Here is a 13052-nt window from a genome sequence, read left to right on the forward strand (position 1 = left end):
ACATGAGAAAGTGTTCCAAATCTCTAATAATTAGAGAAATGCAAATCAAAACAACTCTGAGGTATCACCTCACACCCAGCAGATTGGCTAAAATGAAAGAAGGGGAGAGTAATGAATGTTGGAGGGGATGTGGCAAAATTGGGACATTAATGCATTGCTGGTGGAGTTGTGAACTGATCCAGCCATTCTGGCTGGCAATATGGAATCATGCTCAAGGGGCTATAAAAGAATGCCTGCCCTTTGATCCAGCCATACCATTGCTGGGTTTGTACCCCAAAGAGATCATAGAAAAACAGACTTGTAGGAAAATATTTATAGCTGCGCTTTTTGTGGTGGCAACAAACTGGAAAAGGAGGTTATGTCCTTCAATTGGGGAATGGCTGAACAAACTGTGGTATATGCTGGTGATGGAATACTATTGTGCTAAAAGGAATAACAAACTGGAGAAGTTCCAGGTGAACTGGAGAGACCTCCGGGAACTGATGCAGAGCGAAAGGAGCAGAGCCAGAAGAACATTGTACACAGAGACTGATATACTGTGGTAAAATAGAATGTAATGGACTTCTGTACCAGCAACAATGCAATGACCCAGGACAGCTCTGAGGGATTTATGGTAAAGAAAACTACCCACATTCAGAGGAAGGACTGCAGGAGAGGAAACACATAAGAAAAGCAACTGCTTGAATTTATGGGTAGGGGTGGACATGATTGGGGATGTGGATTCGAAATTACCACACCAATGCAACCACCAACAATATGGAAATAGGTCTTGATCAAGGACACATGACAAAACCAGTGGAAATGTGCATCGGCCATGGGTGGGGGGAGTGCGGGGGGTGAAGGGCAAAGTAGGAGCATGAATCATGTAACCATGTTAAAAATGATTATTAATAAATGTTTAAAAAATATATAATTGAGAAATATTTAACAAAATGGAAAACATTTAACAAAATAAATAAAACTACAATATGTGATTTTTAAAGTTAATAAGCAGTAGTAAGCATTCAGTTTAGTGACCCCTATTTCTATTTGAGTTTGACAACAGTGGAGTAAAGGATGGGAGATGAGAGAGTTTGTGACAGATCTTTCAGAATACAAAGCAGGTTATTTTACCTTATGTTAAATGAAAAATTACAATTATTTTATTCTGAGTTTAATCTCACTTAATTGAATTCACATCAACAATTACAGGATGCTTGGTCTATAATTAGAGGTTCATTTGGACACATTGCCTCTCCATGATAAAGCAAAAAGGCAGCATAGGGGAATGGAAAGAAAGTAGTTCTAGAAATTTTAAAAACCTGGTTTCAGTCAACCTCCTAGGATCCCACATGATTCTTTTATCCTATGGGTTTCACAGTTACCACTTTGAAATGGTAAATTAAATTTTCTCATTGAGAATTTCCCACAGTCCTAAGGCTTCTAGGACTTTCTTCTCCATTTTTGGTCATAACAGAGAAAGAGCTGAGAAATAATTTATCTTAATTTAATTTTCTATGATTATTAACTCAATTACTATTTGCATAATTTGTAAGTATATTCTTAATTTAACAAAATAAATACAGACTTGAAAAATAGTGTTTAGTGAAATGTGATACCATATTTAAAAGCCTATTTCCTAATTTATAACATAAAATGGAAGTATGTCTACAGAGGAAAAGTTTTTATCAAAAGAAACAATAAAATCATGTTGAACAAAACAGAAGGATATTAAAATAATATTTGCTTTTATTTTTAAATTAATTTTTAAAAACATATATTTTTTAAAAATTTGAGTTCCAGATACTATCCTTCCTTCTCAACCTCCCTCCTACTCAGTGAGAAGTGGCAAGTAATATAGTATCCATGATACATGTTAAGTTATACAAAATATATTTCTCTATTGGCCATGTTGGAAAAAAAATTTTAAGAAAAATAAAGAAATGAAAAACAATATGTTTTAATTGGCATTCAGATTTCATTAAACCTCTTCCTAGAGGTACATAGGAATTTTTTTTTATCATCAGTCCTTTAGAATTGTCTTGTAGCATTGTCTTCATCAGAGTAGCTGTCTTTCATAGTTGATTATCATTACAATATTGTTCTTTTTTAAACTCTTAAATTTTTAATTAATTTATTTATTTAATAAGATTGTTCTTACTATGCACAATGTTCTTCTGCTTCCTTCATTTTGCATCAGGCCATATGCTTCCCATGTTTTTATGAAACAATCCCCTTCATCATTTATTTCTTATAGCAAAATATTATTCTGTCACAGTCATATGTCACCATTTGTTCAGCCATTCCCCAAATTGGTGAGCATCCTCTTAGTTTCTAGTTCTTTGCCACCACAAGAAGAATGCTATAAATCTTTTTGCACATATTAGGTCCTTTCCCCTTTTCTTTAATTCTTTTGGCAAACATGCCACTGTTCAATATCACTGCTAAATCATATTGAAATAGCATAGTTAAGTGGAAATATTATAAACTAACACTGGTATATAAGTTACTTATTCACAAACAGCTGAAATGGAACTGAAATGTGAGCTCTGAATCTATTCAGGGTATGAAAAGTAGCATAGATGTCAGAGCACTGAATTTGGAGTTAGGAAGAGCTGGATTCAATGAAACTTTGAACTCTTAATAACTGTGTGATAATGACCATGTCCTTTTAACATCTCAAAGCCTCAGCAAATTTGTTTGTGAAATATAGATAACAATAACATTACCTTCCAGGGTTAGTGTGAGAATTCAAAGAGGTAATGCATGTAAAACCATTGGCAAATGTAAAATAATTTTGTAAAAGTTAGTTATTGCTATTGTATGACATAGAAAAGGAAGGATTATATGGAAAGCCTGAAATTATTAATTCTTTTATGCAACAGATATGGAAATTACCACAAGGAAATTCAACAGGTCAGCAAATAATATAACAAATATATTAATATATTTCTACAGCCAGAAATTTGATCATTTGTGCTAGCTGATCTCTGTAATATGGCCTTCACCTGTGAAACAATTTGTCAATGTTTAAGTTTATACTCTTTTTGTTTCTTTCTCTGCCAAATTCCTTCCCCAAACAAATTATTTTATCAGGTTGCCTAAGTAAATCAAATAGCTTTTTGTGGTTTAGAAGAATTTCACCTTAGACCTTTCACCACCAACCTATAAGCTTTCTTTTTTCTCTCACCCCATTTTTCTCTTTTTCCTTCTCGGTAATTTAGTACTTAAAAGTGACACCAACCTGTACTTTTGAGTTCAAGTGTGGCTGAAAAGCATTACATTCTTCCCTCATTCAGAAAGAAATACTCTAGCCTAAACAACAACGCCATCAAAGGAGAAATAACAAAATGCTGTCATTCAAGGTACTGATTTTGGCTGTTTTGATTTCAACTGGTAAGTCCAAAGGATAATTTCAGGAACTTACTCCATGTTTTCAAATGTATTTTATTGTTTTTCTTTTTTAATTGTGGAGACAGCCACAACTTGGCTACCTAAGTTACCTGTTAATAAAGACAGCTTAGTGATACATGAATTTCATCAACAAGTTAGATCTTTAAGAAGGAAAAGGGAGGGTGGAAGCATCAGAAAATTCATCTAATTTAACTTGAATGTAGGGGAAAGAGAATCAGAAATAAATAAAATTTATTATTTTTTTTCATAAAACAGCATTTTAAATTTATTTTTGAAAAATCAGTAGTGTTGACTAATGTGAATAGGCAACAGATTCAAACTCATAAGCTCATTTGGTGTCAAAGTTGGAAAGGCCAATCATTAACTTCACAATTCACCTTTTATCTGTGGTTTATCTTTGAAAGCAAAGTGTTTAGTTATTTAATGATGGCAGTTTTAAAAAATTATTATTATCAAAGTTATCTTATTGAGTGGCAGTGTGATGTAGTAGAGTTGTGCTTAGTAGAGTAATAGTAATGTCAGGTTTAGTAGAGTCAGGAAGTAGTAGTAGTGTCAGTGTAGTAGAGTCAGGAAGACCTGTCAGAGATAGGCTAATCACTAACTTCTTAGTAACCCAGTAAACTTTCTAGAATTCTAAGTTTCTCGCATTCTAAATTTCTAAGATGTCCATCTGCATTGGTAAAAAGAAGTGTCTTACCTGGAGTCCAATGAAATTACAAGTCTAGTTTAAAAAACAAAACAAAACAGAAAAACTCTCAATGTTTTGATTTACTTTGGTCCTATGATATGAATTGTGAAATTCAGTTTCATTTCTTACTATCACTCCATATCACATATGTTCTTTGTTATTAGTATTTCTTTAATGGTGCTGAGAAAAATATCCTTTCATAATGTAAAAACTGTAAATTTCACCTATCTTTCTTGTTAGCTTTTGACATTTAGAAAATACATAATGTTGAAATACTGACAAAGCTGAAATCTTGGTGTCTATTATCTTTTAAATCACATATATCTAAAATTGATCCTTATGTTTTTTTCCTACTTTTGAATTCACTTTTTTCTACTCTTGGAAGTACAATTTAGTCAACTTAGCCTATTTCCTTCTATTTCCATGTTTGCAGACACTAGATATATTTATACAATTCATAATAAAGATTGCTGATGAAGTTCAAAGTTCATGCTTACTTTGATTCAGTTTTAACATATAACAAAGATCTATTAGCATTTCAGAATTATTTCTTCTTTATTCATTAGACTAGTTACAGAATAAGGCTCATTAGATCAAACAGTTGTACCATTTCTAATTTAAAATGAACTGTCATGTTGGAGACAAATGGTTAAAAGGTAAGTTTACAGACAAAAATTCTAACAAATTGATATATAGTGGGAAAACTTTTTGAATGTCATTAGTAAATTTTGTGTCATTGAAAGTAAACAATTTGTCAGATTTAGTGAACCATCAACTAACTCTTGGAGGAGACAGAATTTGAACAATTCTTTGAATGACTGAAGACCAGGGTGAGACTGAAAGAACACGATAGGCCAAAAAATAAGCTCATTCTCCCCTCTTTTTCAGTGTTGGCTGGACAATGGAATAGCATTTGCGCTGGAAATCCTTCTAATGTTGTCAGAGGCTGTGATAAACATGGGTGTGGAAACTATAATGCTAGGAGGTAAGGTCTGCCAGATTTACAATGGATATTAAGAAGGGAAGGCCTTAGTTCTGTCATTAGATTATCCTGTTCAGTTTCGTTTTTTTAGAAAGCAATTAGACTAAGGTAGTACTCAGAAATGTAGCTACCTATGTTACAGCTCTAGAGCAAGTTTCAAGAGCTAAAATGCCTACACCAGATGCAAAATTTGGATTAGGATAAAGAAAATGAGAAAGAAAGTTGTTAATTTCTCTGAGTAGCCAAGTACATAATAAATTACCCTGTTTCTAAGACTGAAGGCTTACTTTTCTACATTGTGTTTCTTCACATGGATTTTTATTCATAATGATATATATTTGAACTTAAGAATGCTGGCTATACTATTGACCTCATTTAGGACACAAGAATGTTTAGACCATACACATATGACTTTTCAAGAACACACTAGAACTCCCAAGGATTGGATATTTTCTGGTATCCAATGTGCTAGACATCAAATCTATCAGCATCCACTAAGGAAGAAAAGTTTCATGAGTAGCCAAAACAGTTATAAATTTCATGTATTTTTCCAAGAGATCTTTTCAAGTCTTTTCAAGCCTTCACTTGAAGTCTACTTATATGTACTTTGCAAAAGAAAAAAGCTTCAGTGATTGTTGAATTCTTTTTCAAGTTATTGCTGGTTAAAAACATTAGTTCTAAAAGGAGTTCTTTGCAAAGGCAGACACAACACCAATAGTCTTTCAATAAGAAATTATGAAAAATTATAGGAAAGTATAGCCATTTGAGGTAATCCGATATCCCTTGAGTGCCATTGTCATGTTATATATGAGTATGTTAAATGGAGGGCAAGTAGGTGACATAGTGGACAGATTGACAGACCTAGAGTCATACCTATGATCAAATTTGGCATCAGATACTAGTTGCGTGACAGTGGCAAACCTGTCTGTCTTAGTTTCCTCATTTGTAAAATGAGCTGGAAAAGGAAATAGCAAACCACTCCAATATCTCTGCCAAGAAAATGCCAAAAGTTGGTTACATAGAGACAGGTATAACTGAACAACAGCAACATAATGAATAGCACTCACAATGATTACCCCAAGTCACTGAGAAAAGTTTATCTGTAGTCAGTTGCCTTAAAAGATATTTTTTGATAAATTTTCAGTAAATATTTTTAAACATTAAAGGGATGTTTCAGTTAATTTGGAAAATTAATTTATGTAGAATGCCTTCACAAATGCAAGCTATAGGAAGTTGTGGGAGGCCAATAAGAGAAAGTCTCAAATAGATCTGAGACTCCTCTTTTGACCCCTTTTATGATCCATATCTTTTCTTATTGAAAAAACATTATAGCCTTATTGAAAAGCTTTAAGTTCCTAGCAAACCAGAAGTTATAGAATTAACAATTTCTCTCCTTGATAATTAAGAAGCCTGCACTCTAAAAAAAAATTACTTAGACATTGTGGATGGCCAACTGACCCTTGCCCAAACCTACAGGCCTGTGTGTATGTTAGATAAGACCCCTTGCAAGCTGAAGTGTGCATCCTAGATAAGACCTTGTATACAACCCACCCAAAGGGCCCCTGCTCGAGCCTATAGACCATGCCCTTAGAGTGATAACCACCTTTGCTCTAAGTCTTACTGTGAACTATATAAAGAGTGTTGGGAATTTACTCAGGGGGGGAGACCATTCCTTTCGGTCTCTTCCCCCACGTATGTGCGTGTGTAGCTTAATAAAGTTCTACTCTCTGTGTGTTTTGCATCGTCTGTCTTGTTTCCTTTGGGCTCACCCAAAAAAGGACCCTAACAACATCAAAGTCAGAACTGGATAAAGCTAGACAAGACTTTATCTGACCAGGTGCAATCCTGTAAATCAAGAGTACAGAACTCAATTTATTTAGGATATCTATGAAACATATTACTACTCCCTGTGTTATAGGGGTGCAAATGGTGGATCCCTGGGTTCGGGAAGGAAAACTTTCTCAATGAAAGGACGCCAAGCTTAGCTTAAAAGTAAAAAGAAAGATTTATTAGTAAGATAGGATCAATGGCCAGCAAGACAGCATGAGTGGAACAATTCACAATTCACAGTTTATAGTTCAGATATGAAGGGAATTCAGCAACAGTTGGGGGTTGCTCCCCAGATGCCCCAGATCAGGAGTTTTTCTATCCTTTTCAAGAGTGTGGCCATGACTTCTTGCCCTCAGGCATTTGGTGGGTGGGGAGGGTCTCTCTGATATCCTCTGGGCTTAGGCTATCAATGTGTGGCCCAGAGGTGTATCTCTTTTGTCTATCTCAACCTAAAGGACATCCAAGGATTTTGCCTCAGGAGTCACAAGGGCAAGAAGGGGGAAGGGAATTTCCCTGTTCACAGCCTGCCTGAGTTAAGGGGTACAGAGTCCCTGCCGTCTCTGCACAATGCCCATGTCACCTGAATTAACCTCCTGCTAATTGGCAGCTGGAATTTGGCCTTTGACCCTAGATCTATCTTTCTACTTTTAAGACTCTAATGGATTTTTGTATAATTTGCAACTCCTTCACAGCTGTAATTCTCTGTGCTCTTTGTGTGAAATCAGTATATATTAAACTCAAGACTCTATGGCAAGTTGGAGCAGTTATGAGCTAAGCCTTCAGTCTCACTGTTCTCATTCAATCCCATGCCATTAAATGCCACTCAGTACCCCTGGAAATATAGAGCTGGTTCTCTATATGAAGTATTATTGTGTATAAATATGACACTAAGCATCTTCCTTTCTCTGCAGTTTATCAACACCTTCAGAAGGGATAAAAAAAAGCATATCAGAATAAGGAAATGTAAGATATAAAGATATAAAAAGATATGATTTGGCCATAAATCTTGGATTCTTATCTCTGTTCCAGAGGCCAAAGAACACATCAAGGAGTGGACATAGAGTGTACAGATGGATCTACTGTGTATGCCCCCTTCACTGGAACAATTATTCGTCAAGTGAAACCTTATAGCAAAAAAAATGAAATTAATAATGGTGTACAAATAACTGGAGGAGGTAAGTTGGCTGAAGTACTGACAGAGGACATTTTTCCTTAAGGAGTTTAGAGCTATTGTTAGAAAATGGTTTCAAATTATTCTGTTATCTATGAAAGTAGAACTAGGACTAGTAGTTGGTAATTACAGAGATATACTTAATTCCCATGTAAAGAAAATATTTTCTAACAATAAAAAATATCCCAAAGTGGTTGGGGATAGAGTTAGTAATAATAGGGTTAGAGTTAGGGTTAGATACATCAAACTTCACTATAGAGTGTTAACTTAGAAAAAACACAGAACTATTAAATAGTCATAAAGCCACTCTTTAATCAAAGGAAAGGGGGAACAGGGCTACTTGGCCTCTTATGCAGAGCTGCACCTTATGCAGAGTCCAGGATTGAACACTGCTTCACTCTGCTCCCTGGCCCCCTGGGAGGGACTCCCCGCTAGATGACAACTCCAAGGAACAAAGGAAATTGGGGAACTTATATACCATTTGGGAAGATCCAGGGGCTGGGAAAGATGCTTGACATTATACTGGTAAGGATGGGATTTACAATCAAGCTTGGGAAAGGAATCATAGCCAGAGGCTAGGGTGTAAGGGAAGGGGCTACCTACACAATGGATACTCTGGGATGGTCCCTGCCCAGTTGTGTCTTCCTGGGAAAGGGTCTTTGATACTTTGGGGAAGACTACCTAAGACAAAGGGGTATTTAGCATTTACCCTAGGGTCCATTATTCAGTCTGCAACTGCTAGTCTAAGATTCTCTTCAGGGTGGATTCTCACAGGAACAGGGAACAAGTACAAGCTTTGGGGTCTCCAACCTACAAGCTATTTCTAAAACTTGGGATTCATCAGATCTCACTAAGCCACAAGTTTGGGGTCTCTAGATTCCACATTGACAAGAGGAGTGAAGGTTTTGTGACCTCCACTTAAGGATACAGCAGAAGGTTTCCTGTTCAGATACTAGTTGAACTGCAGGGCTTCTGAGGTTCCTTTCAGCTCTGGCCTCTGTGGTTTTATTTATTTTAGAGTACATGTCATAGCTTAGAGGGTCCATATCAAGGACCTTTGGTGGTGTTGATGTGGGGGACTACCTACAGTAAACACTACACATACTGCAACCTCTTTACAAAGTGGCAATTGTCTTCAAGAGCTACATTGGCCAAAAATGTCTTTACTGTGGCCAGATTGCACACACTGAACTTAAAAAAGCAGAACTTCCAATGATAAACACACAGTCCATCACTTTCTGACTTTGTTGGACTTATCAGAGTTTTTATCTTTTTAGTCCTAAGCTTTGAAAATGCAGTCACTCTATGCCATAAAGAGACAGAAGAGATTTTTTAGTAGAGATGATTGCTACTTTACACAAGTGATAAAATTTATGATGTAAAATATGCAGAATAAAATAATATAGGATACTAAGTCTCCCAGAAAGTAGTTTTATGCCCTTCATTTTTTTAAACATAATCTACAAATAAACATAGTGTGTTTTATTGGTGAATAGTATTATAAAGCAGGAAAGAGCCAAGAAAGACTTGAATTTTTATCCTGACTCTTCTATTTCCTTTCTATGTTTCTTTGAGTAAGTTATTTCACTTTTTCTATATCTGAAGATGTCTATTGACTTCACAAAAGTTCCTAGTGGGCAGAACACTCAGAAAGGGGAACCGGGGACTGAGAGAAAAATGGATTAGAGTTAAAGTCTAAGGGAAGGAGAGCATAAGGGGAGAATAAAGACACAAAGACAAAGAAACTTCCAACATGAAGTAGTCAACCATCGAGTTAGCTCTGGTGGTGAAGAGCTTTGGTGGTGAAGAGTTCTGGTGGTCAAGAGCCTAACCCTTAGCCAACATACTGCTATTTTAATTGGGGTTACAACAGTATAGGGGGAAGGGAGAATGATAATTAGACAAGTAGTCTGATATATTAACATTATGAGGTAATCATAAGATACAAACTGACAGATCTAAAACAATAGGTATAGCTTAAAGCAGGGATCAGGAGTTCATATGACCTAAGGCATCTAAGCTTGTTTGATACAGATGTTAATTGATTGTTATTGGCAAAACCAGGAGACTGAGATAACTGACCAGTGTAGCCTCAGGGAAGGGATAGGAATTTAACAAATTTAAGATTCAATTTAACAAGGTTACAGAAACCAATCATAAAAGTCAGCTTTTTGAGCACCATTAAAATATTATCAGGATTAATATATGCCTGGACTCCTACAGTTTCCTCATGTGTCAAATAAAGATGATATTTGCCTTATATAACTCACTATCATAAAAAATTAAATGAAAAACAGCATTTTGAAACATTGTATTCTGTAAAGTACTAAAAAAAAATTCAAGCTATTACTTTCATTCTAAATTGTTCCAATAACATTGGTGATTATTTTTCCTTAGAAAGAATGTTCATTAATTACATATCCATGAGGCTCACTTTTAGTAATCATAACTATAATGTTAATATTTGGAAATGTTTAATAAAACTCAAATTTATTATGTTAATGCCTCTATAAGAACTACCTGGGTTTCTGAAGCCTTCCGGTTTTCTTTAACTAAAACAAACAAAAAGAAAACCAGAGCTGAGTTTGATGAGTGCTGAGTTAATCCTTTTCTTAATACAATAAAACTAGTTTTAATTGTTTTTATGAAAAAAAATTTTAATGAGTCACACATTTCTCTTCCTAAAGTAGAATACACTGAAATGAATGAATTTTTGATGACTCATTTAAAAATATTAATTATCAGTAAACTGTAACAATGATGCCCAGGAATTACTGAGTGATGTAAGGGGGATTTGTACCTATCCTAAATGGCTCCAAATTACTGGGCTTCTGCTTTTTAAATGAATATTCTCTCTTCCACTACATAATAGAATAGAATGCACCTATCTATAGAGACCTCGGACCTACTTCTAATTTACTTCTTAGGATCACATAATAATAGGTTCAGATTTGGATGGTCATTAGGTCATCAAGATCAACTTATAATTTTATATTCAAGGAATCAGAAGTGCAGAGAAGTTACTTTCTCAAGGCAAAACTAGAATCCAAATCCAGGGCTTCCAACTGCAAAATCGGTATCTTTTTCACTGTGGTGTAACTTCTGGCTTTTAGATTTCTTGACCTGAGGCTTCCCAAGGAATTTTTACCATTCTTTCATGAGGAGACCTAATCTTAGACTATTTATAACTCTTTTAGATGGAATACAATGGACTAATGTTCACTAGCTACCTCTCTGATAATGAATTATATAATTTTCCTAGAAGTTGAAGTTAAAATTCAAGGGTCTATGGTTTGTAAGTAATTTTGCTTTTATTGTGTTAAGTATCTCAAATTTCAAGGAATGACAGATCCAACTCAGTGTGCTAAGAAATCCCATTGAAATATGAGATTAAGTAATTTTAATTTTTAATTTTTTTTTTTTAGGTTTCTGTGTCAAAATATTCTACATAAAGCCAGTTAAATATAGAGGTCCTATCAAGAAGGGAGAAAAACTTGGTATTCTTTTGCCCATGCAGAAAGTTTATCCTTTCATTCAATCACACATACACATTCAAAACTGTGACCTGAGTGACCCCACTGTTTATTTGTAAATGGAAAAATGAAGATTAACTTTTTTAACAATAACAACATAAGCATATTAAACTCCTCTCTATAATCTGCTTGTTTTCCACTGAAATCATGGTCATAGTACATCAACTTTCGCTTGATGATGTTAGGTGTGTGGGATGAAATTCAGTTGTAATAGCTTGTAACCCCAATTTTCAAAAACCCTTGGTATTACTATTCCTTAGAGTAGAACTGCCCCTCTCCACCCCATAAAACTTTTAGTTTTCCTGATCTATTTACAAAAATCTTGAGAAGAGTTTATCTGTACACTGGGAAGAAAGCCAAACTATTAAGATAAGCTGAAGGAGGGAAAGTACAGTGAATTTCAAAAGTATGATTATGGTCCTCAGGTTGGGAATCCCATGATCGTCATAGGTTTTCTTGATCTTGGGGCTCTTTAGGGGTATGTAATGTTGAAAATCACACACTTAAGAGGTGAAACACTACATTCCCCCCCCCCCCCCACGTCTGTGGGATTGGGCAGAAGGGAAGAAGAGAATTTTGCATCAGGATTATTATAAAAGTCTGTGATTGTATCAAGAAGAAGAGAAGAAGAGAGGACATTTTTGCCCCAGCAAGTCTCTTGTGTGGGCAGAATCTCTTTCCTTCCCTTCCCTTTCCCTCCCCTCCCCTTTCTCCCATCCTTCCCTGCTGTTCGCTTTTTTTCCCAAATAAAGCAGCTTTTCTCTGCCAGCATCTTATCATCTCCCGTCTGCTTATTAGAGTGACTTATGGGAGTACAAGTTGTTAGACTTAAAAATCAGTATGACAGACTACTGAATTATTTCTATCCTTGGCAAGCTACCCCCAGCCCCCAATGTTTCCCAGTATAATCTCCCCCTATGATAAGCCTAAAACTGAAGCTATCTTATCTGATGAATATTTACCTTCTTGAGGAAAGTTTGCCTATATTTACCTCTGTGGAGAGCCGTTGGATGTAGAAATGCCATTGGAGAAATAGGATCATATTTAGGGTCTGTTATCTAGATTCCCTACTTGACCAATCCAGACTGAGGCAGTCTTTGTATTTGGTCCTGGTCACCTGAGCCCCAAAAAGCTCTGGTACCAGCAGGTAGGTTAATCCAAAATCAACTTGATCCCTCCAAGAGGCTATTAGGAGTCATTTAGAGAAACAGAGTCTGTAACAGATATTTTATCTGGATCCCATTACAAAATCATCGGCAAGTAAAACTGTGTGTATGGACTCCGGGTTAAGATGGCGGCAGAGTAAGAAGCAGCTCTTAACCTCTCCTGACCGAAACACACAAAACTCCTCAAGGGGACATAAAAACAAGTCCAGACGAACGGAGGAACCCCACAACAGGGCACAGCGTGGAAGGTACGTGGAATCGAGACATTTCCAGGCTATAAAGGGCTCTC

General features: G+C 35.7%; 1 protein-coding gene across 1 annotated transcript; it reads left to right on the plus strand.

The window, feature by feature from the left end:
* Positions 1-3034: 3034 nt before the first annotated feature.
* Positions 3035-12344, plus strand: LECT2 (leukocyte cell derived chemotaxin 2). The gene is made up of 4 exons (XM_044661951.1): positions 3035-3375; positions 4970-5066; positions 7923-8068; positions 11490-12344. Exons 1-4 carry the CDS (start codon positions 3330-3332, stop codon positions 11654-11656), a joined length of 456 nt encoding a protein of 151 aa, XP_044517886.1. The 5' UTR covers positions 3035-3329; the 3' UTR covers positions 11657-12344.
* The last annotated feature ends 708 nt before the right edge of the window (positions 12345-13052 follow it).

The sequence above is a fragment of the Gracilinanus agilis genome, chromosome 2 (genome assembly GCF_016433145.1).
Source record: "Gracilinanus agilis isolate LMUSP501 chromosome 2, AgileGrace, whole genome shotgun sequence".
Classification (NCBI taxonomy): domain Eukaryota; kingdom Metazoa; phylum Chordata; class Mammalia; order Didelphimorphia; family Didelphidae; genus Gracilinanus; species Gracilinanus agilis.